We start from the raw sequence: 22713 nt of genomic DNA, 5'->3' as shown, positions 1-22713 counted from the left end.
TAAAAATCAAACAAATTAAAGTAGCATATGCAGCTTAATTCTCCAGGGAGTAGACTGAAAAGACTCCCAAATACATGAACGTTCCAACTATCCTGCAACCATGACATGGCACAAGTCCACATTTTCATGGGCGTCTCGTCACTAAATTGAAATTAACAAAATTTAGAACGTAAATCATTGTTTCTAAAGGCAAAGTTGCTCTACCAGAGAGTAAAAGTGCCATAGTGCAGTAACTTGCAATAATAATGATCTTACACAACCCAAAAAACCTGAACCAGTTTTCTGTGACTGCAAAAATTGTGAGAAATGCAGTAAAAACTTCTTTTCTTGGAAGGAAGCTTGGACTATAACGATACATATACTGAAACTGAAGCATCATAACTTATGAAGTGACTTGACCTTTCTTGCAAATAAGTTTATCAGTTCTTATCTGTTCTCCTGTGGATACCACTACCCCAGACAACATGCTTATAGACTCTTCTTCTTTTCTATGTTCGCTGCAACATGCTGTTGCCGCTTCCTCCAAGCAGGCATCTTACCAGGGAAGGCCCATCTCAATAATCTTTCCCACGTGTAGCAACAAAGGAACATGAGCAAAGCCCAGATCATCAGCTTATCTCTCAAGGCTCTTGGCAGAGGGACTAACTTCAACCAATCATTCAAATCCCTGAATAAATCGGAGGTTATAACCGTAAAAAAGCCAACAGCACCAAGAAGGGCATACAAAAATGGTTTGTTTTCTGAGATGCTCTGATTGAAAGGATGTCCCATGTAGTTCACAGCAAAAGTGGCTACCTGTAGCATCATGCCAACCATGTATGAAACTGTATTCACAAGGTTGGGATGGAAATCTGAGTCCGGTTCGATACATTCATCTGGCATGTATTTTTCAGCCTCTTTCACGGAAGAAATTAAGAAGAAAAGGTGAACTGCAAATTGTCCTAGGAGAGAGAGGAAAACATAAGAGCAGAAGATGTTGGGATGAGGCCGTTCAGCTGAGAGGGTAGGAAGGGGCCGAGCATGTGAGATAAACAGAAAGAAAGCAGCTGTAAAAACCCCACTAATTGTAGCTTGAACATCACCCAGTTTCACACCGTCCAAGTTCATTACACTCAGGACGTAGGCAGTTGCAAGGCAATTGAGTCCGAGAATCTTGAACATCTGTAGGGTAGTGACTAGGGTACTTCGACCTTGACGGATTACATCAGTTGTAGGGGCAATAGAAGCATGCTTTGCTGTAAATGGTGATGCCATCGATGCATCCCCGAGCTTAACAACGGGAGCTGATCGACCATCACCCTCTTCATTTAGCTCATTCATGAGTTTCTTCAGCTTTTCCCGTTGCATCTCTGCAGCGGTCAAATGGCGGTTAACAGCTTGGTTGCTAGTAGATTCTGACTTTGAAACAGCTCTGCTCTTTGAAGGACCCTCTCCATTTTCAACTAAGGATTTTAGTTTCTTTGATTTACCAGATTTCGCAGAATCATTTTTAGAGGGTGCTTCAGAGGAAGATTTCTCCTTTTGAGCTGGAGGGATTGCATTGAGTAGAGCTACTCCTATATGTGCCTGAGTAACATAAATAACATTATGTACTATTCTAACTAGTGCTTTTAAGTCAACAAAAGCAACAGATAAGAAAACAGATACAAAATATATTTTTTTTTTTGAAGACATCCTAGCCTAATACAAGGAGATACAGAAGGAATCTGCATTTCACCACAAGCATGAAGTGAGAAAAGGGATTCAGTTATTAGTGACTTATATTGCTGAAAAAAGTTACTCCAGAATAAGACTAATGTGCCTAAGTCAAGTCTAATGGAATCTCTGGAAAAAGGGAGTACTCGAGCAAATTGGCAAGAAGAATGCCTGCATTTAACTTGGTAATATATTGACGAAAATGGAATATAAACAATTCGTACTATTAATCTCCTTTATAGAGTAATCTTCAAATAGGTTAATACCTACCATTTACATAATGAATGCAACACTCAGGTAAGCTTCAGAAATTATAGGATATACAAGAACAAAACTTACTGATTAACTAAACTTCCAGGCAGACTAACAATACTGTGAAACTATGATGAATAGTATTCGCATAATACCTGCTTCAAAGCTCCAACATCATTTGTTCCATCACCACACATCAGTGTTACCCTTCCCACTGACTTAAAAGTGGTCATGATGAGTTCCTTTTGCTCAGGAGCCACCCTAGCAAATACCTAAGAGATGATATATATTTTGTGAGATTGAGAAACCAATGGAGTACTGTGTGAAGTGAGTAGAGAGATTTGCAACCTTTACATATGGAATCACTTTAGGAATGCCAGAAGTTTGCTGCAACATTTCAATGCAGTCTCCTCCAATACAAAGATCATACGACTCTGATAAAGCTTCAGCCTCATTTTCACTGTCAACAAAAATATATATTTTGAAAAGCAGAAGGGAAAGAAATAACAAGATAAAAGGATTTCCCAGTTTTAAGGCAGTTGAAGGAATAAGCAATCAAGCAAACTTCCAAAAACAGCCTCGTGCAGATGATGCAAAATGAGGTAGAAGAAAATGTCAGGAGATGTGTAAATAATAGAGCTAATTGATGGAAGATCATGGAAAACACTGATGTTAGCATCTTCAAATCAGAAAGAGCTCTTACCTGTACTTGATAATATCTGTCTCGTCAGGAGACACCCACTCATATTCTCCACTGTTTTTTCCATTGACGAGAATCAGGGCTGGTTTTGAAATAATATTAACTTGGCCAGCAACATGGCAAGCGGTCAAAGCTTGATCGCCAGTAATCATGACCTAACAAATATTAACATCATCTATATCGGGATATAGCCATCTGATGAATGATGAACATCATGGGCAAAGTCAAACAAACAAATTCTACAGAAGGAATCTAGATACCAAATTTTCTTATTTGCATTGTAAAATTTGTTATTGATGCTCAATACATATCTGCCCTCCCCTAACTGAAACATTTAATTTAAGCTATAAAAGGAGAGACGTTCCATGTCTAGTCCAGTGGTAAGCTGTAATTGTTCGGCCACTCCCGAGCTCTCTCCAGTGCACTTTAGTGGGATATATAGATTGAATTCAAGGAATTCGACAGCATGAAAGACTTGAGAGAAGACCGATCTTCATACAGAATCACAACTATTAGCATCTTTTCAGCTAACTACATTGAATGTCCACCTAGGTCGATGGGAAAAATCTAACTACCACAGTTCAAATTGGTTTTCTGAATAGCTAATGAAAAAGCTATTTTTAGTTTGCAGTCCAAATTTGGCATAGCCTGCATATTAAGCATGAATGCTTGTGATTTTAGTTACTAGAATGATTTTCCATACATTATCTGCAGTCTGTATTCTACTCTAGGCAGTTCCCAAAACTATTTTTCTACATTTAGCAGTCTCCTTTAACTGAACCATCAAGTAAAATTAACTAATTTTATAATTTCTAGTAACACTTGCAGACTTAGCAGAGCACACAAAAAGGCTAATTGTACATCGACTTTAAGTGACAAAAGAGCAAGCCTTTTTATTGCTGGTTTTACGACAGAAGTTACAGTGGTGGTTTTGGTTTTTCTAATTGCTTCTCATTTTTGTCTGTTGTCAGGACTGGGGAAAAAAAGGCATAATCAAACACTTGCTGCAGACATCCAGAGAAGTGAATGAACCCACAAGCAAAAATGGAAAGCCTCGCATCATTTTAAAATGATCCCCAGGAAATATTCGGGATGTACAAACAAAAAGCACAAGGGACACATTCTTCTCTTTCTCTTTCTTAACATTTCCTTATTAAAAACCATGTAGATTATTTGGAAGAAACTCTGATTTTCATATTTTAACTGTAAAAGGTGCTGTCCAGATTCTTTGTTTCTTTTTCCTTTCTCCCATTTCCTTATTTTTCCATTGAAACTGAGGCAAACATATCAGATAGACTGTGGATGATAGAAGCACATAATGAAATTACTTGAAAGAATATCAAACTCACCAAGTCATGTGATGACCCTTTTAATTCAGTTAGAATAGTTGCTGAATCTCCTCTGATAGGACAATTGAATACCTGAAGCATGCAACTCACAAAGTAACAAAGGCATAACAAGAAAGAAGAGAGCATACTAATGCTCTCCCCAAATTTTGTGTATTCCAGAAAATTGCATTCTTTGAATTAGATCTTTTACCACAAAACCAGCAAAAGTAAGACCACTTTCCACCACTTCTCTCTCTAAGCTTCTAGCTTCACTAACCTTCAAACAATAAACACAATTGTCATCAGCTTAAACAGGCATAAATGAAACAATTATGGGGATAAATGAAGATACGCAGATAAGAAAACCACACATAGAACACCATGTGATCCTATCACATATCAATGAATAAAGATATAATTTTGTACTTATGGGAAAATGTTTCTATAGAAATATTCAGAAAATACTAGATATATGAATAACTAAGCATCACCATTTTTTTTTTTTTTTTATAAGTAATCAAGTAATTTTATTAATAGATAATACATGGGGGGTGTATTATCAATTTAAACAGGAAAGAAACGACATAAAGTTTGGTAACCCTTCTACATAATTTGTGGCTACAGCCTTAGACCAAGTATACAAAGTCATAAAGAACCATTCTCTAATTTGCTCGGTTGCTCTTGCTTGGCCTTCGAAACAACGGTTGTTCCTTTCTCTCTATACACACCACACAATGCATCCTAGAATTATGTTCCACGCAAGCCTACTATCCTTATCTCGGAATTTTCTCCTCCATGCCCGCAACACATCCTCCATACGCCTAGGCATCACCCAATCCATATGTTGGGAAGCTAGAATAGTGTTCCACAACCACCGTACACCTTCACAATGGAGGAACAAATGGTCATTCGTTTCTCCGTCTCTCTTGCACATATAACACCATTCGGTAACATAAAAACCTTTTCTACGAAGATTATCCACCGTTAATGTCTGCCCCCTCACAGCCATCCATAACAAGAAAGCCACCCGTGGGGGCAGTTTACATTGCCAAACCATCTTCCAAGGAAATGAACTTTCCGTCAATCCCAATATGGATCTAAAGTAAGTGCAAACAGAGAATTACCATCTCGTGCCAGCTTCCATCTGTTCCTATCATCTTCTCCCACTTGAATATGCACCTCGTGCAGGGAGGTCAAAAACAGTGCATAATCATCCAGTTCCCAATCTTGCAAACCCCTCTCTAAGGCAATATTCTAGCAATAATTTCCATTATGTATGGCTAGGACGTCATTCGCCATAGCGGTAGGCTCCAGGGTAATGCGATGTAAAGAAGGAAACTGTGCCTTTAGCGGATGATCTCCACACCAACAATCATCCCAAAATCTGATACTATTGTCATTCCTAGTCATATAAGTCAATTTCTCTCGAAAGTCATTCAATCTTCGTCTGATATACTTCCACAAACTCATCCCATAAGATTCACGACCCTCGATCGAGACCAACCCCCCTCCATCACACCAAACTTTGCTCCTATGATTTGTCTCCAAAGACTCTCCCTCTCCACTCCAAATCGCCACAACCACTTGCCCAATAAAGCCTTATTAAATAGAACAAGGCTCCTCACTCCAAGGCCCCCCCATCCTAACAGGAGAACAAACCACACCCCAATTAACCAAATGAAATTTCCTCTCTTCCCCTAGCCCTGCTCAAAGAAACTCCCTTTGAATCCTCTCTAATCTGTTTGCCACTACTAGGGATAGGAAACAATGACAAGAAATAAGTCGGGAGATTGGACAGAGTAGATTTAATAAGAGTAAGGCGACCTCCCTTCAAAAGGTACATGCGCTTCCACCTCGCTAACCTCTTCTCCATCCTTTCAACAACTCCATTCCAGATATGTTGACATTTAAACCTTGCCCCTAAGGGAAGCCCAAGGTATGACATAGACAATTGCGCAACCCTACAACCCAAAATATCGGCCAACTCATGCACGTTAGCAACCTCTCCCACTGGAATGACCTCGGATTTCCTTAAATTAGTCTTCTATCCCGACACCGCTTCAAAACATAGAAGTAGCCGGCGCAAGTTCCTGAACTGCTCATTATCTACATCGCAGAGGATCAGTGTATCATCTGCAAATAGCAAATGGGAAACCTGTAAATGTCCAACCGTAAAGCCCCTTAACAATCCTTCTTCCACAGCTCTCTCAAGCATCTTACTAATTGCCTCCATAACAATCACAAACAGCAACGGAGACGGGATCCCCTTGCCTGAAACCTCTACTACTTCGAAAATGACCCTCTGGGTTGCCATTGACCAAAACGGAGAATGAAACGGTGGAGATAAAAAATTGAATCCACTTGCACCACTTTTCCCCAAAGCCACATCGCTCGAGCATGTACAGAAGAAACCCCCAGTTCATGTGATCATAGACCTTCTGAATATCAGGTTTACATAACATTCCTGGCACCCCCAAGCGCAATCGGGAGTCGACGCATTCATTCGCTATAATCACAGAATCCAAAATCTGTCTTCCTTTCACAAAAGCATTCTGACTCTTAGTCACCACTTTCCCATCACCTCCTTCAATCTATTCGCCAGGATCTTCGCGATAATCTTGTACATCCCACTAACTAAGCTGATAGGACGAAAATCCTTAATGTCAACTGCTCCCGATTTCTTTGGAATCAGCACAATAAATGTGGCGTTAGAACTTCTCAGTAACCTGCCGTACTCAAAAAAATAAGTGATAACATCTATAATGTCCGATCCCACCACCTCCCAACAAGCCTTATAAAATGCGAACGAGAAGCCATCCGGTCCTGGTGCCTTATCTTCATTCATACTAAAAACCACATCCTTGATTTCATCTTTTGCAAATGGTCTCTTTAACCAACTGGCATCCTCCTCCGTGATAGATGAAAAGTACAGTCCATCCACCTTTGGTCTCCAGTCAAACTCTTCCCGATAGAGATTTTGATAGAATCTCACCATCTGATTCTCAATATCCTGCGCATCCTCATAAGTAATCCCATCAACCTCCAATAGGGTGATAGTGTTTTTGCGCCTGTTAGAATTAGCGACTTTATGGAAGAATTTGGTGCATTTGTCTCCCTCTTTCAACCATGTAACCCTAGATTTCTGTCGTCAAGCAATCTCCTCCATCTCCACCAGTCTCTCCAACTCTCCCCTTAGAACACTAAGCATCACCATTTTTCAAAAGTGAAAAAAAAAAAAAAAAAATTGTAGATCTCTGTTCAGACAAAACGAATCGCTTTCTAGATGATCCTTCTAGAATAAGGTGATTCTAACAATCTTTCTAGTTACTTTGTTCTCTATTTCTATTCGAGAGGACCTTAAGGAGCACAATTGAAATTCCTGGAGAGTTATACATTTGTGTATTGATAAGACCATTCACTATTCCTTGAAGCTCGATCTCTCCCACGGATGAACCATATAGCCAAGAGAAACCAGGAACCAAAATAGAAGACCTTGTCCCCCCCATGAGATGAAAAGAATAAAGATTCAAATCTTACTTGCATCAGTTTTTTTATCCATCTCATGAAAAAAATGGGATTTCTTTCTTCTTTTATGAAAATTTTATGCGATTGGGCCATTCTCGATTAAAAAGAAATCAGGACTTGCAAATTATACAAACAAAAGAGATATGTAATAATGTAACTCACTGAGCTGGTCACTTTAAAACAAAAAAATAAAATAAAATAAAAAATAAAAATCTGAACAAGGTCATTAAATAGATAATATACAAGAGTATATCAATTAACTACCACAAAAGATTACAGAAACCTTTAAGTGGAAATGGGAAGAATAGGTGGAAGTCCAATTGCTTCCCTTGTTGGGGAAACTAATGTCCCTCTCCTTAGGTAAAAAATTTAGAAAATGCAACTAAAAATTTGCAACAAGTTACTTTAACAAAATAAGAGATTCTGTTTCCACACCAGTCTATGATCCTTCCAACCCAGCTTATAGTACACTTCCCACTCTGCCTTTTCTTTCCACCCAACTTCCCTCCCACCAAACATGCCTTCGGAGGATGAGTGACTACATAAAGGGCCTGTTTATTATTGTTGTCATATAACATTTAAAAGGAAAAATGCAAGACCACAAGAGTATATTGCCCTTTACCAGTTTATCTATTGATGCAGTATTAATAGGTACAAACAAGTCCAGGAGAAAAATGAAGAAACCAAATAAATGTAAGGTACAGGTAAAGAGTTATTCCCATAACCGTTTCTTAGTGACAGATTGCTGCCATCTACATGTACACTAGATTGAATATTAACAATGTAGATTTATGAAATGGTTGAAGAGCTGAATACTGTAAGGATAAAATATTCTAACAGCGTATTCTTACTGTCATATCTGGAAGAGACTTGTAGGCCAATGCCAGGACACGAGATCCTTGACGTGTGTGTTTCTTGTAGGTCTTCATGTAGAACGTTGGCACATCAACAAGTCTTTCCTGAATAGTTTCTGGTGCACCCTGAAATTTTACAGTGCAAAAAAAAAATTAAAAAATCCATGAAATTCAGTAAAATCAAAGAAGAAAACAAAATAAAAATTAAATCAATTAGAACAAATTAGAAATACAAAATAATTTCCCCGTCATCACCGGATCAAAAGTTCAGGGGCCAATAAAAAATACTTGCGGGAGCCTATTCAGGAACGTGGTGAAAATTCAAAAATCATTTCACTACATGAAAAGGAACCCATAATAGCACTTGTTCAAAAATGGCAATAGAGTATAAGACCTTAAAAATGAAACATAAACTATATATGCACACATGTCAATAATATACGTATATCTAATCAAGACTAAATGATGATCAATTCAAGAGAAGGAAAAAAAGGGTGCAAATTTATACTGGTAAATGTTGGGTATGTTTATCCAGACATAAAAGACAGTGAGAAGAAAAGCAGTCAGACTCCATGTTTAATCTAGGCATACAACCCATTTTCATACAAGCTGAATTGGAAGACATAAAAATTGGTTCCACGGTGATTTATAGTTTTGGACTTGTAAAATTGAATTCTGAAATATTGTATGACAGGTTCAAAATTCTATCCGCCTTCAACAAGTCTAGCAGTTGTCTCGTATGGGACCAAATATAGGGCAATCAAAAAGCCAATATATACATAGACTGAGTGTCATTGAAAAGAGCATGCTAAGGAGAACTTGAGGTGAAGAAGAGATGGAATAAGAAACAAACATAAACTTGTAGTGGTTAAGGTAGCACATAAAGAAAAATTACAGACATCAGGTCAAGATGGTTAGGGCACATCCAATAAAAAGAGAATGCTATAAGCACTTATTAGGAAAAGTGAAACTGGCAGAATGACAAACTTAGAGAAAGAGGTCGGATTAACTTATACTGGAGTACATAATTAAAAACAATTGGAGCCTTTGACTTTAACTATGGATACACTTCTTAAAAGAGCAGCATGAAAGAAGTATCCTGTAGCCAACTGTGAATACTTTAAGATAAAGCTATCTTGAGTAGATTGTAATAATGTAAAATAGGCCAACGCCTCTAAGCCAGTGAAGGACATCTGTTTCCGATAGCTTTAGCCAATTCAGCTCTACTTTGGCATTATTCTGTTTGAGAAGTGCGAGACTCTCTCTAGGACAAATTCTCAATATGATTTAAATTTGAAGTTTCAGGCAGTGTCCTTGTTTATATGTTGTATTGAGCAATCAGTAGCATTACTACAGTCATCTGTGTCCTAGTGATAATTCATCATATGGAATCACAGATCAAACAATTCACAAATATATCATTCAAATTGGATCTTGGAAAAAGTACATGATCTCAACAATTAGGAATATATTGTTGAAAAAATTTGAATTAAGAAGCCAAAATAAAATTAGAAACATTTAGAAAAAAATTAAATTTGTATTTTCTAGATCAACCTAAATCTATGATGCAATAAGAAACAAAAAAATGCAAGTTCAAACCTTCACAAATGCAAAAAATTGCTCCTGAACACGAACTACAACTCCCATTCTTTTTAAGTGAGAAGCAAAGTGGTGTCTCTGCACAATCTGTACAGCATTGCCACCCCCCCTGCATTTGTTGAACCAAGAGAAAAATTGGAACACAGGGATGCCATTTAGCTGACAATAGATAAATAAGATAAATATACTTGTAAATTTTCAAGAAGAGATCACACACAATTTTTTTTAATGTGGGTTCATATCGACTCAAACTCTTGCTCTTGAGAGTGGAATTTACTACACAATTCCACCTAGACAAGAAAGCTGGTCAGACCATACACACTTTGGGAACAGAGCACATTAGGCATCTATGCAAATATAATTGGTATTATTTACTCCCCTGTACAGATTCCATAGTATTAAAGTTCATGTAGTGTCTACCTTAATTTCTCTTGACATCCTCTTCTCCCCCAAAAAACCCCCCCGGGGGGGGGGAGCAATTATATGCTATTCATTAATTAGCGTAACACACTTTCTGCAGTATCTTTTGTCTTTTGCATCAAAAGCAAGATCGAAATTATAACATTCTAGATCAATTATGCATATCTGAACTAATTCCAATTAATGAAAGCCAAAAGTCAGAACCTTAAAACTTACAACCTTTAACTATTTATAATAATGTTAATGTTTGTGAGTAAATATGACCAGTCTATCATACAGCGAAGCTACACCATCAAATCTAAACAGAATGTCCCAGTGTGAAACAACTCGACTCCTCCCAGTGCCCAAACCAAAGAGAACAACACCATGAAGGCCCAAAGGGCCACTTTTTAGTCAATAATGCACAATTCAACATCTCTTTCCAAACGAGGCATAAAGGCGGTACAGTATGTATGTGCTCTCCCAGTTGAGATGAGTACAAATCCATCAGTATGATACAGACATTATAAAAAGAAAGTTTTAATGTACTTATTCTGCAAGGATATATACATTAAAGTACAAGAAAGAAAAAATAAGTCCTAATAACCATGACATTGACTGAGGGTAGGAAAAAGATATGGAATAGATCCTATTTAAATCTGAAACAGAACATTTATATTTCTCTCTCTGATTGGGTTCTCCATCAAACGCTGTGCAATAGTGGAAGGCACAATGTCTGCTTGTTCTAGATCAGACGAATTTTGACCTTGATTTAGTAAAGGCTTTCTCTCACTTACACTCCTCTAGAGCCTGAAAGCAACATGTTTTTTCTAGAGGCAAAAATGCTCTGGCAAACTAGTCTCAGAGAAACTCATGAAGAATGGGAAGAAAAGAAACAAGGACATTTAACGTTTGTAATGAGACTATAGAGATACATGAAAAGTTGAACAAAGTTCAATCAACCACATTTAAACATGTATAAAAAACAACAAATGTTGTAGCATACTTCTTTGGCATGGACTTCTCATCTGATTTATAGCTCCACTCAATTCCTTTCAATGCAGCCTTCTCAAGAGGATCACCAACCTACATCCAAATGTTCAGAAACACTACTGTAATGCATGAGAGTTTCAAGTACCACTCAAAAAGGGACAACCTCAAAAGTTATTTGTTATCTACCCTAGAATTTAAATGAACATGGTTAAGGGGCGTAAAATGAAAGAAGAAACTGGTATTAGAAGATGAATGGTCCATACTGATTTGCCAAGAATATATGTAACTGAACCTTCAAACCTGTGGGAGATGATAGGGAGTCTCTCACCTTCCAGCTAATGCCGTTGCCAAAATAATGTGTTTTGAGAGGGAATTGACTACATTTTCCAGAGAATAAACACAAAGGCATGCTCATATTACATATACTACTATAGATCTAGTAGACTACCTTTCATCATTCATGGTTAAATCAACAAAAAATTGTCGTAGACAGTAAACTGTGATGACAAATTTTTCAAAATAACACTCTTGTAATGCTTGAGCAAAAAATTGTCTACTAAAATCTTTACAATTAAAAGGCCTTTTTATATCAAATGATTAATTTGACCTTATTAAAAAATGGACTTCATCTTCAAAAGTCATCCTCCATCCCCACCAACTACACCCCCCCCCCAACAAATAGCCCAGCTGCGTTCCCCCGAGGCCCTTGTTAGCATGATCTGCGGAGTAACAAATGGGCTGGGGGGTACGGGCCAGGGAGGGAAGGGGGAATGCAGCAAAGGACGAGCCTTCCAAATTAATTCCCATAGAGAAGATTATGGAAGAAAATTTTGCAAAAGGTGCGAAATGCATTAATGTGAAGCTCCATTGTTTTTCATTTATCTTCTATTTTACTCATTAATATAAAGTTGTGTTTCTTCTCATATTGGCATATTTATGTTTGGAGATACATCGGGATCATTTTTTGCTGCCTGGATTTATCAAAAGGGGTTGGGCAGCCTTTTATTAGTATGGCAATACTTCAGGCTCTATTCCCCAGTTAAAACTTCTGCTTTAATGATTTAATCATATGTAGAAATTTTTATTCATTTTTTAGGAAACTTTATCACTATCAAATTCACTTGTGTCTTTGTACAAAAGTTTGCACATATGCTACTTAATATATATCACTCCTTTCTGTGTGGACTAAAGAATTACAATGCAGTGAGCTGGAAGGGGCGGGCAAGTCGGAGAAGGGGAGATGCAAGGTTGGACTTGGAGTAGAGGGTGATGAAGAAGATGAGGTGCTTTGGGAATCTCAATCAAAAGGAGGTTATTTTACATAAAATTATTAAGCGGCGATACTTTTATTATTTTTTCTTCCAACTTGGTCCTCATTAAACAAATTTGTAAATAGAAATCAAGGAGTCACTAGTGTAGCACAAGAAGGTTTGGCGTTTCAACTTCCTTCCGCCCCAATATACACCAGAAGAGCGAGTGATCAGATAAACTGGTTATTTTCTCTTGGAAGGAAATTTTGATTAACTTCAGATTATCTGGAGCTTTATGATAACCAGAAAAGAACAGGCCTGACACTGAAAAATGTGAGGAGAAGAATTCAACACTTCGACACTGATGGAATGCTGATTCCATGGGAAGAAAAAAGCAAAAAGGAATACTACTATGCCACCATAAAAAAAAAAAAAAAAAAAAAAGAAAGGAAAAACAGCATAGAGTAGTTCATAACTTTTGTTCAATGATAAAAAATTATACCAGCTTATTGTCCACAAAAACCAGGGCATGACAAGAAGCAAGAATTTCCAAAGTGCGTGTAGGCAATTTAGAGATATCTGTTTCTAGGTCCTCATTGTCCATCAACCCGCCAACTCCAGAAAACTCCTGAATAGCAGAGCATAAAACGTCACCATGAAAGGTAATTCTTGAACTAGAATAATATATCGGAACTTTAGAATTGCAATACCATGTCATCAGATGTTAATGTTCCAGTCTTGTCAAAACAGCATATATCAACCTGAGGGAAAAGATTAGGTAATGTAGTAAAATACCATAAAATGAAAATAATTGAATATTTAAACTACAAACCTATAAAGTTATTTCCCTTCTTCATTTTATTGATATATTAATTTTGAAATCACGTTGTAACATCGTAAAAAAATATTAAAAACACTGCAAGCAATGGGGAAAACCTATTAAACGCTACCAGAGAAGATAAAGAAGCTCCAGGAAATACTCATTTAAAATGTGAATGTGAATAGTACCATCAGAATGGAATTAACAGGTGTAGAGTTCATATAGCCAAAGGCTTGCTAAAGTTGATGTTTTGATTAACAGTATTCATCAGTAAAAATACTTCAAATAAGCATATATTCAACAGAAGATGAGCAATGTGATTAAGGACTGCTTTTCCATAAACCAAGAGAACACTACTCAACATGTATATATTAGATTTCAGATACAGCTGGAAACGTTTTACACTCATTAAGAATGCAACAGATTGAGAGTCAGAAAATTACATGACTGTAAGAAATGTAAAACAAACACTGGATACAGCCCAACTACATCTCAAGGTTGGTTTGATGTCCATTAAAAAAAATAATAATAATAATAAGAATCTCATTTACGTCAGATAATCTGCAAGTTAGCAGCATCAGTAATAAAAAGAAAAGCAGTACTATAGAGTTCAGATTAAAAAGCAAAGAATGAAAGTTTTCTATTCTTGCGAGTTGCAACTTGCTAAATCAAAGAAAGCTTATCGGTTGAGCATAGCATCCTACCATGGCTCAATCCCCTGTATCATAATTAACATTTTGGTTTCCATACAAACTCTGTCAAGGTTCACTAATTACTGCACTTAATTGTTTTATAGAATGAAAAGAATTCAAGAAAAGAGGACATTTTTTGTAACGGATATAATGGGTCATTGTGATTCCAACTCTGACGCTACAAAATGTTGTGTAACTATAGGTAATCTAATGGAGTCCAAGCCATGATATTAACTTCAAGCAAAATAAACCATAAAAAATCTGAACTACAACCATGCACAGGCAAATGATTCTAAAGCAATAAAACAAGAAAAGAGAAATCTAAAATGTATTGCACAATCGAGAAAGCATTCGGCGGGGGGGGGGACAAATACTGGAATGAGGCAAAGACAACGCCATTAGAATTATCTCTGGTGATAAAGTAAGTATATAATAGCTACTATACAAGATCATCCAAAACTTTGTAATGCTCACCTTCCCAGCAAATGGAATTCGAAATGGTTCCGTACAGTATATCCCACGACGCGCTAGTGCAATCAACGACGTATTAACAGCTATTGATAGCTCCATTGGCAGTTCAGGGGGGATCACAGAGGTAATGATTAATGAACAACTCAGAAATAGCTTGTATTTACTCCTTGTTGGGTCCTCCAGCCCCTACATCAGAGCACATTTTGTTACCATAACCAATATGAAATTCTGGCTAAGTCTGACATTTTAACCTAATAAATGCACAATCTTTACCTTCTTAAGAACATATCCAGCAGCTATTAAAGCAAATACTACAAGGAACAAAATAAAGAGTCCACTTTCCCAGCTATTAGCAGTAACCTATATAACAAAACATCATAAAGAAATTATGGAGAGATACTATAAATTGTCATATAATCATTCACAAACAATAAAAAAATTACTCTCTCGGTAGAAAATAGTATAGTCCGCATCAGTTTCCCTTGACTCGTTTCAAATCCAGTTCGTAGAACGACTGCCAGGCAGCCACCATCAGGGGTTTTCATATGAAATGTCTGTCTCGAGGGAAAAAAGGGGGGGATGAAATGTTAAAATTTGTGTCCCCAGATACCTGTGTGAAATGTAATGAAGAACAAAAATCACCTTATCCGGTGTGTGTTGCAATATCTTCGTACCACCAAAAAGAACATTTGCCTTGTCTCGTCTAGGTGACAGTTTCTCTTCAATTCCTCTACCCATTACTGAAACCTGAAAATTGCTTGATCTTTGAGATGAGAATTCCAGATAAGAATAAAACAAAAAATTGCTTCAAAATCATGACCATCATCAAAGGTGCTCCAGATTAGACTCGGAGCAGTTGCACTTTCTTCAACAAATGAGTTTCACAGATTTCTGTAAGTAGTATGGCAAACACGGTGCTTGGGAGGGGTTCAATAGAGGTGAGGTACGGTGCTTCAAAACCTCTAAATGAGGCTCAGTGCAGATATTGAAAATCATTTTGTGGCACATGGGGGCAAGAGATAAAGGAGGCGACATTTTCTTAGAAGCCAATTGAGTTGGCCGAAATCCATTTGAAATTAAGAAATAATTTCGAAACCTAGAGCTTCGAAGTCTTTTTTGGTCCTCATTAGTCCTTCTGATATGCAAAAATTAAGCAGCACAGAAATCTAACCCAGGTCTTGAACGAGGGGAAAAGCTACTTGCTAATTTGCTGAAAGTATGCATTATACTTATGCGGGATCAACAGAATAATCACAATTCAAAACCGACTTCAATTCTGCATAACAATTCTGAGCATGCCCACATTAACCCTGTGAATGCAGGTTCAAAGTTTGTCCACATACAGGTATCTAATTCCATGGATACAGATATAAATACCACAAAAAATACGACGTAATCAAGGTATTATCATATCAGTTTTTTCATATAAGACACATGGGATTTATCATAAAACCAAGAATACAATCTTTGTAGGTCTTGTGAATAGTGATGGAAACTTATTCCCAAATAAGTGAGGAAAAAAAAGATAGAATACCACCTTCCATTGAGGAGTTGACTCGCCAGTTAAAATAGCTTCATTAACGATAGCACTCCCAGCTAAAATAAGCATATCTGCAGGTACAGAGTTGTCTTCTCCACTCTGATTAGTAGAACGGCCAATTGAGACAACATCCCCAGGAAGAAGCTCAGTCCCTGATAGTTTCACCCACCTAAATTCCAAATTCAAACAGTCAATGCACAAAAATCCAATCATGTGTAAAATAAAACGTGAAAGATCAAAATGAGAGACGACATTTGGCATTTTTGCATAACATACTTCCCAGAACGATACACCATCAGAGTCTGGCTGTCCACTTTTACACGTCTAAGCTCAGATAGGGTCTTCAAACGGCTTTTTGCCATAGTAGACTCAAACATGAACAGCATGAATAGGGTGAAAAGACTGTAATACCAGTACTCATCTAAGCACCATAGTCCCACACAGAAGACCTAAATGTGGTGGTCGGAATTGAAGTTTGGAGTTTAATGCACAAAGAGAAATAGAATGCATAGATACAGAAATGTGTCAGTGTAACTCATATTCGAAGAAAACAAATCAAGCTGAAATGAAAAAGCTAATCAGAATGACAACAAACCTGAAATACAAAAAATGGTTCCATGATTTGCTCTTTCATCAATTTTGGGAATGTTGGCTGAGGGTATTCAAATCTACATAATCAAGATCAACATTAGAAGCAGACAAAGCTACTACAGTTGACACACACAGTATCTCCTTTACCACTAAGCGGCATTAACTTACAAGGAGGACAGATGTGTGTGAACGAAGCAATCACAAAATATAGATATTGCTAAATAATTATAAGGGTTTTTCTACGTGTACATCAAGGCTTACACCCTAGTGGGGCATTATGTACACTAGGGTTAGCCAATGATGAAATGTCACTTGGACATTATGTAGAATTGGGTATAAACCCTGATGTACATGTAGAATAATTCTAATTATAATACGCAAAGATAACACTAAATAATTATAGTAAACATAGATTTTATTTATTTATACCGAGTAAATAATATATAATTGTTACAATGAACACATGCAAAAATACAACTAATTTCAACATAATTTCATGGTGCATCGCATCTATGAACAAAAATTTGAAGTTGTCAATGGCCATGTACAAGAAGACAGCACCAATATTAACTGCTGAATTGCACAACTAATTTCAGTCAATTAAAGCTGGTATATAATGTGCAACATTAGTGTACTCAATTTAGAAAAATGAATAATGCTTAAGCAGATTCAAAGATAAGCAGATGTGTCTCCCAATATAATTAATCAAAGCAAGAGAGAGAGAGGCACCTTAAAAACACAGATATCGCTAAATAATTACAGGGAGGATAGATATGTGTGAACAAAGTAACTACAAAACATAGATATTGAGGATAACACTAAATAATTATAGTAAACATAGATTTCATTTATTATACTGAGTAGATAAGATATTATTGTTACAATGAACATGTAAGATAAAAAATTGAAGTTGTCAAGGGCCATGTACAAGAAGACAGCACCAATATTAACTGCTGAATTGCACAACTAAATTTCAGTCAATTAAAGCTAGTATATAATTTGCAACATTAGTGTACTCAATTTAGAAAAATGAATCACGCTTAAGCAGATTCATAGATAAGCAGATGTGTCTCCCAATATAATTAATCAAAGCGCCAGAGAGAGAGAGAGGCACGTCCTTCTAATGTCTGGTGAGTGTATTATATTATAAAGAACGTGACTCTTTTTGTAAACAAAGCAATCATACAAAATGATGGTTTCCATTTGTAAGACAGGAAAAGGGAAACCAAAAGTTGGGAAAGAGATAAAATGTTTTTCTTTATTTTTTTCCTAGAAAGGCTAGAGGAAACTGTTGGAATTGATATCTAATATCTCCATTATCACAAATGAAATTTTTTCAAGTCAACATGACAGTCATCAACAATAAAATTGATGATGATGATGATGATGATGATGATAAAAAAATAAAAAATAAAAAAGAAAGAAAGAGGTGAAACATACACATTTCTTCCCCATTTCTCAGTAGCAGCAATAACTTTAGCGTCAGTGCCATAGCCAGTATTTTTGATATAATACCCAATTTTTTCTTTTGAAGGATAAGGAAGTTTGCAAAAGGTATTTTTCTCTTTTGAATAGATGAACCTTTGCTTCCTGAAATCAAAATAAATCTCTTCCACGTCTACTGAATTTGATGAACCTGCCAACTGTGGAAGCAAAGTTAAATTGAGATAATAATCTGGGTAAAAGCACCACATTTTTATTCATATTTGTTTATCTTTTCATGAAGCGTATAGTTTGAGAAAAACTTCTTCTGGAAGTTGTAACCCCCAAAATTTGTGAAGGTAGAATCCAGTAATGATAAGGTTGAAATCTAAAATACCCATGGTGTAAAAATTAGCAACATGTTTAACATGAACAAAAATTTCTATAACTGAAGTTATTAGGCATATAAATTATAAAACCAAAGTCTTCAGTCGGCTTTATTTTATTTATTTGTTTGTTATTTCTTGATAGAATCTCAGCCAACATTACTTGAATTCTTCTCCAAGCCCCAGGAAGGCTCATGTCGGAGAAGATCTTAACTAAGTGCAATACACACTTGTGAGAATATGTTCTAGGGTGTGAGAAGGAGTTATATGCTTCACAATTACCCTCGCCGTATACTGATTAAGCACACAATTAGATGCTCCGGGGCCTATGCAAACAGAAGATGAGAAACATGAATGGTTAGATGGTTGCCATTTTCTGTATTTTTGTCATGTTGGTATTCCAATTGCCTGCTTCTACATTTTTTGGCCACAAAGTACCTTCAATCAATTCGAGTGTTTTTTATTGCTTCTCAAACAAGATGATAGTGTGTATATCAAACTTGCAGCCGCACTCTCAGGCATCAATGCCATCAAGTACAATCCGCACATGAATAATCATATCCGTTTGACATAGATGTATGCATAGATGTGCTTAAAACGGTGTGTGGATAGGGACAGTGTGAGACCTATATGACACAATTACAGTCAACTATTTAACGAACTTCCACTCAATTATTGACATATTTACTTACATAGACATGCAAAATCATTATTATTATTCAGTATGAACTAGTATGGAAAGTAAGCACACGAGTGCATGCAAAAAGAGAGGGAGAGAATCCAACCTTCCGAAAGTGAAGGGGAACAATTTCCTTAGACCCAGAGAATTTAGCTGGAGTAACTTTGCATGTATCTGCGCGGTGTATATCATTAACCTGCCAAATAAAGCGATCAAAATAGATTTATTCAATGATATCTTTAAAGCAGAATGCTATATGTTTCCAGCCAAAGATTAACTAGTAAATCATGTTACATGTGCACAAACACAATCAGAAAAAGAATATCAAATCATTAAGACATTAGGCTGTTGCAAATGTCCTAAATTATTTTGTCATGTAATTTCCTGCAGCATGTAACATTGTATGCATGTAGCAATATGTATTAATGAGGTGTGCTTTGAGAGGCCAAGATACCTCCTTGATAGTAAATAGTGATGCTTTATTCACTGACTCGACTATGAGTCATTTGTCACGATCAAGAGCTAAGCCAAAAAATGATATTAGAATGGGCTAAAATTTAAAAAATTCTAAATGAACTCATGCTACAAGAGATCAAGTTTACGAGGTTAAGCTCATGACATTCACGACAAAGAGTGCGTGACACTCAATGAAATATATCATTATATGTTATTGTTCTCAAAATACTATTTGGTGTCAACACATTCCATAGTGAGTGAGAAAAACTGAACAAGAATTCTCAGGGTCCAAAGAAATTGGATTTAGTTCAAGTCCATGTTTGGCCCAGCTTTAAGAAAATACTTAAATCAGATTTGTTTATAAATAAATAAGGTTATTCTTTTTATTGACAAGACCAAATCTGGAGCAAATTATTTATTTTGATCATAACATCTATTTCATGATCAAAATAAGTAATTTTTTCTAATAAGTATCAATAAGTAATACGTGAAAACATACGTAGGAACAACAAATTATTTACTTTTAAGCGTAGCCATACATGTAGTGTCTCTTAATATTAGAATAAGTAATTTATTTTTAGCTCTATCAATAGAAATTATTTATTATAAAATTTACTTATATAATCATAAGTAAATTTTGTCAAACGTGCATTAAATAAAATAACTAATTTGGGAATAAGCTATTCATGTTGCATTAATGTCATGAAAAGAATATTTAATAATTGTAGAGTCTTTAAACAAATTTGGATAACTAAGCATTGGGCTTGGGTTGGGATTCAAGCTAGAGCTGGGCTAACACAGATATTAGGGCCAAAAAGTTATATTTTACTCTAAATTTTATATATGGGTAGGGATGGGCTAGATACGCCCCTAATCACGATGCTTGTATAAACATTACAAATACTAACAATGTCAATATTTACAGACATGTAAAACATGAAAACTTGATTAATAAATCCAGAAGCATCGAATAATGGAAGAGAAACTATACACGGTTAGTTACAAGATCTTGCTTAAGAATTAGAGAGACGAGAGAATACATAAATCAATTATATAATTAGATCAATCTTCAGACTGTGCAAGCAGACCTCAAAATGTGGTGTAAGAGCCAGTGTAAAATTCCTAAAGAAAACATGATATTAAAATGCAAAATGAATCAATGGAACCTTAGCCTAGAATCCGATATATAGATCAAGGCTTTGTTCATATACTTTTGGTCAAAACTCACAATTGCTTGCAATTTTCAAGCACTTTTTTTTTAATAATTCAGACAAACAGAGATCTTTTATCCAATAATGATAAAAAATGTGCTACAAAAATGTAAGAGAATGAAAATATTAGAAGTGGGTAATTTTTGGGGACATAAAATGAACCTTGGTGTATTGAACAAAGCATTTGAAGTCCACAGACCAAACAGTGAACAGGAAAACGAGAATGTGTATAGCTACAAGGCCGCCCAGAACTATAAAGGCATCCCCAGCATCCAAGATAGGGACTATAGCCATCAGCCACACACCATAAATAATTGCAAACGGCCACAAATCCAAACGCCATGCCCAGTGCCTCTTCTGCAGAAAATCGACACTGTCCACTACTTTCCCACCAATGTGGAACCTAGACATCTCGCTTCTGCTGCTTAGACTCCAATTCTCAGTAATTTCCTGGATTGGGGAGGAAAGAAAATTTAAACTCCGCTAGACCTGTGGGGAAATAAAAAGGCGAAGAAATTTTTCCTCTTCAGTATGGTAGCAAAAGAAGAACATCACACAACATACATGAGATGGAACTCAAATTTGTGAACTTTTTATTCTTTTTCATTATCTACTTATCTATTATAAAATAGACTGACTTAGTTATACTTCAGCATTTGGAATTCTAGCTTTGCAACATTTTCGAGCGCCTATACTATGTTGGAACTTGTGAATATCAAAAGCAATCACTCTCTCTCTCTCTCTCTCTCTCTCTCTCTATTGAGTCCAAAATAAACAAAACAATCATAAAATATAAAATCACGCGTAATTGTATCAGCTACTCTATGTTCTCAGGGGTGGATCCTTTCTCGGAAGGAATGGAACTCTGCCTGGTCTACTCCATCTAAAACAAGGCTGGCCCTTAGATTTTGGGGGCCTTAGACCAATTTCAAATTGGGATCCTATGTATATGTAAAAATACTTGTAAAATAAAAAATAATAATTTTTTTGGAGCCTCACTGAAGTGGGGCCTTAGGCGATCGCCTACAGTGCATTCTAAAAATAACTCTAAACCCACCCTGCACCGTCCTCTACATTCCTAACCTCTCTCTCGTATTCAAATAATGAAAAGTGAATGTAAACATTCTATATTCTTCTTTACATGTCTTAGTTGATCAGCAAAATTACTTCCAAAAATTGTTACTTTGTTATCTCGCTAAAATCTACCTTCACATAAACCATTAAACATAAAAAATGAGTTCAACTTAATGCAATTCTACAAATTTTCTACGGTAATACAAATTCAATAAATACACACACTGCATACAAAATACAGATGTGACCTAAAGGAAAAAAATTAACTTTGGGTTAAAATTAAATCCCAAAGCAAAAATCGGTAATATTTATTAGACGAGATATATATAAAAATAAATACGCTATATATGTGTGTGTGTGAGAGAGGGAAACAGATAGGCAGAGATTTTACTTGGAAATGGGGATCTCTGGACGAACGGGTAAAGAGGAAAGCAATAGTCAGTATGGAAGTAAAGATCGAAGTTTGACGGAGAAAAGGGGAAGGATGAGTGAATTCTGCGTTTAAGCCTTCAGGGAAAATCAAAGCAGATGTCGCAACCTATGCTTTTTGTTCGGATGAGTCCTCTATCTTTAAACATTGACAGTAAAGTTCTGCTAATACTCATTTTATGGCAAAATCGGTGAGTAATGCTAATCACCAATCTAGGTGACAGTGCATGTGCCATTAAATTATAGATTTAATTAAATACAAAAAAATTTGACTCATTTATTAGGATTTATGATATGTTGACGCCTATACTGATATTCAACACTATTAGTGCTATTTAACGTCCTTA

The 22713-nt window shown here is 36.2% G+C and overlaps 1 protein-coding gene across 3 annotated transcripts; it reads right to left on the bottom strand.

The window, feature by feature from the left end:
- LOC111380368 (probable manganese-transporting ATPase PDR2) lies at window positions 1-22479 on the bottom strand. Of its 3 annotated transcripts, none has more exons than XM_023003902.1 (22): window positions 22329-22479; window positions 21026-21313; window positions 19303-19392; window positions 18150-18352; window positions 16714-16786; window positions 16395-16567; window positions 16116-16287; window positions 15221-15325; window positions 15022-15132; window positions 14852-14938; window positions 14582-14764; window positions 13306-13356; window positions 13098-13223; window positions 11359-11438; window positions 9954-10062; window positions 8352-8480; window positions 4187-4252; window positions 3997-4068; window positions 2651-2802; window positions 2296-2407; window positions 2103-2219; window positions 469-1566 (listed from the first exon to the last, which is right to left on the bottom strand). In XM_023003902.1, the coding sequence occupies exons 2-22, from the start codon at window positions 21272-21274 to the stop codon at window positions 469-471; spliced, it is 3558 nt and encodes a 1185-aa protein (XP_022859670.1). In that variant the 5' UTR covers window positions 21275-21313; window positions 22329-22479. The 3 variants fall into 3 exon arrangements, with proteins under 3 accessions (XP_022859672.1, XP_022859670.1, XP_022859671.1); XM_023003903.1 differs by having other exon boundaries at window positions 21026-21352; window positions 22329-22465; XM_023003904.1 differs by lacking the exon at window positions 22329-22479 and having other exon boundaries at window positions 1-1566; window positions 21026-21274.
- Window positions 22480-22713: the final 234 nt, after the last annotated feature.

The sequence above is a fragment of the Olea europaea genome, unplaced genomic scaffold, assembly GCF_002742605.1.
Source record: "Olea europaea var. sylvestris unplaced genomic scaffold, O_europaea_v1 scaffold2131, whole genome shotgun sequence".
Classification (NCBI taxonomy): Eukaryota; Viridiplantae; Streptophyta; class Magnoliopsida; order Lamiales; family Oleaceae; genus Olea; species Olea europaea.
This window is presented reverse-complemented; position numbering and strand designations above follow the sequence as displayed.

Coding starts and splice junctions, on each gene's coding strand:
- LOC111380368 (XM_023003902.1), bottom strand. CDS start 21,274: ATGTCTAGGTTCCACATTGGTGGGAAAGTAGTGGACAGTGTCGATTTT. Junction 18,353..19,302: donor TTCCCCTTCACTTTCGGAAG/GTTGGATTCTCT, acceptor TTGCTTCCACAG/TTGGCAGGTTCATCAAATTC. Junction 8,481..9,953: donor AATTTTTTGCATTTGTGAAG/GTTTGAACTTGC, acceptor GTAAAATTTCAG/GGTGCACCAGAAACTATTCA.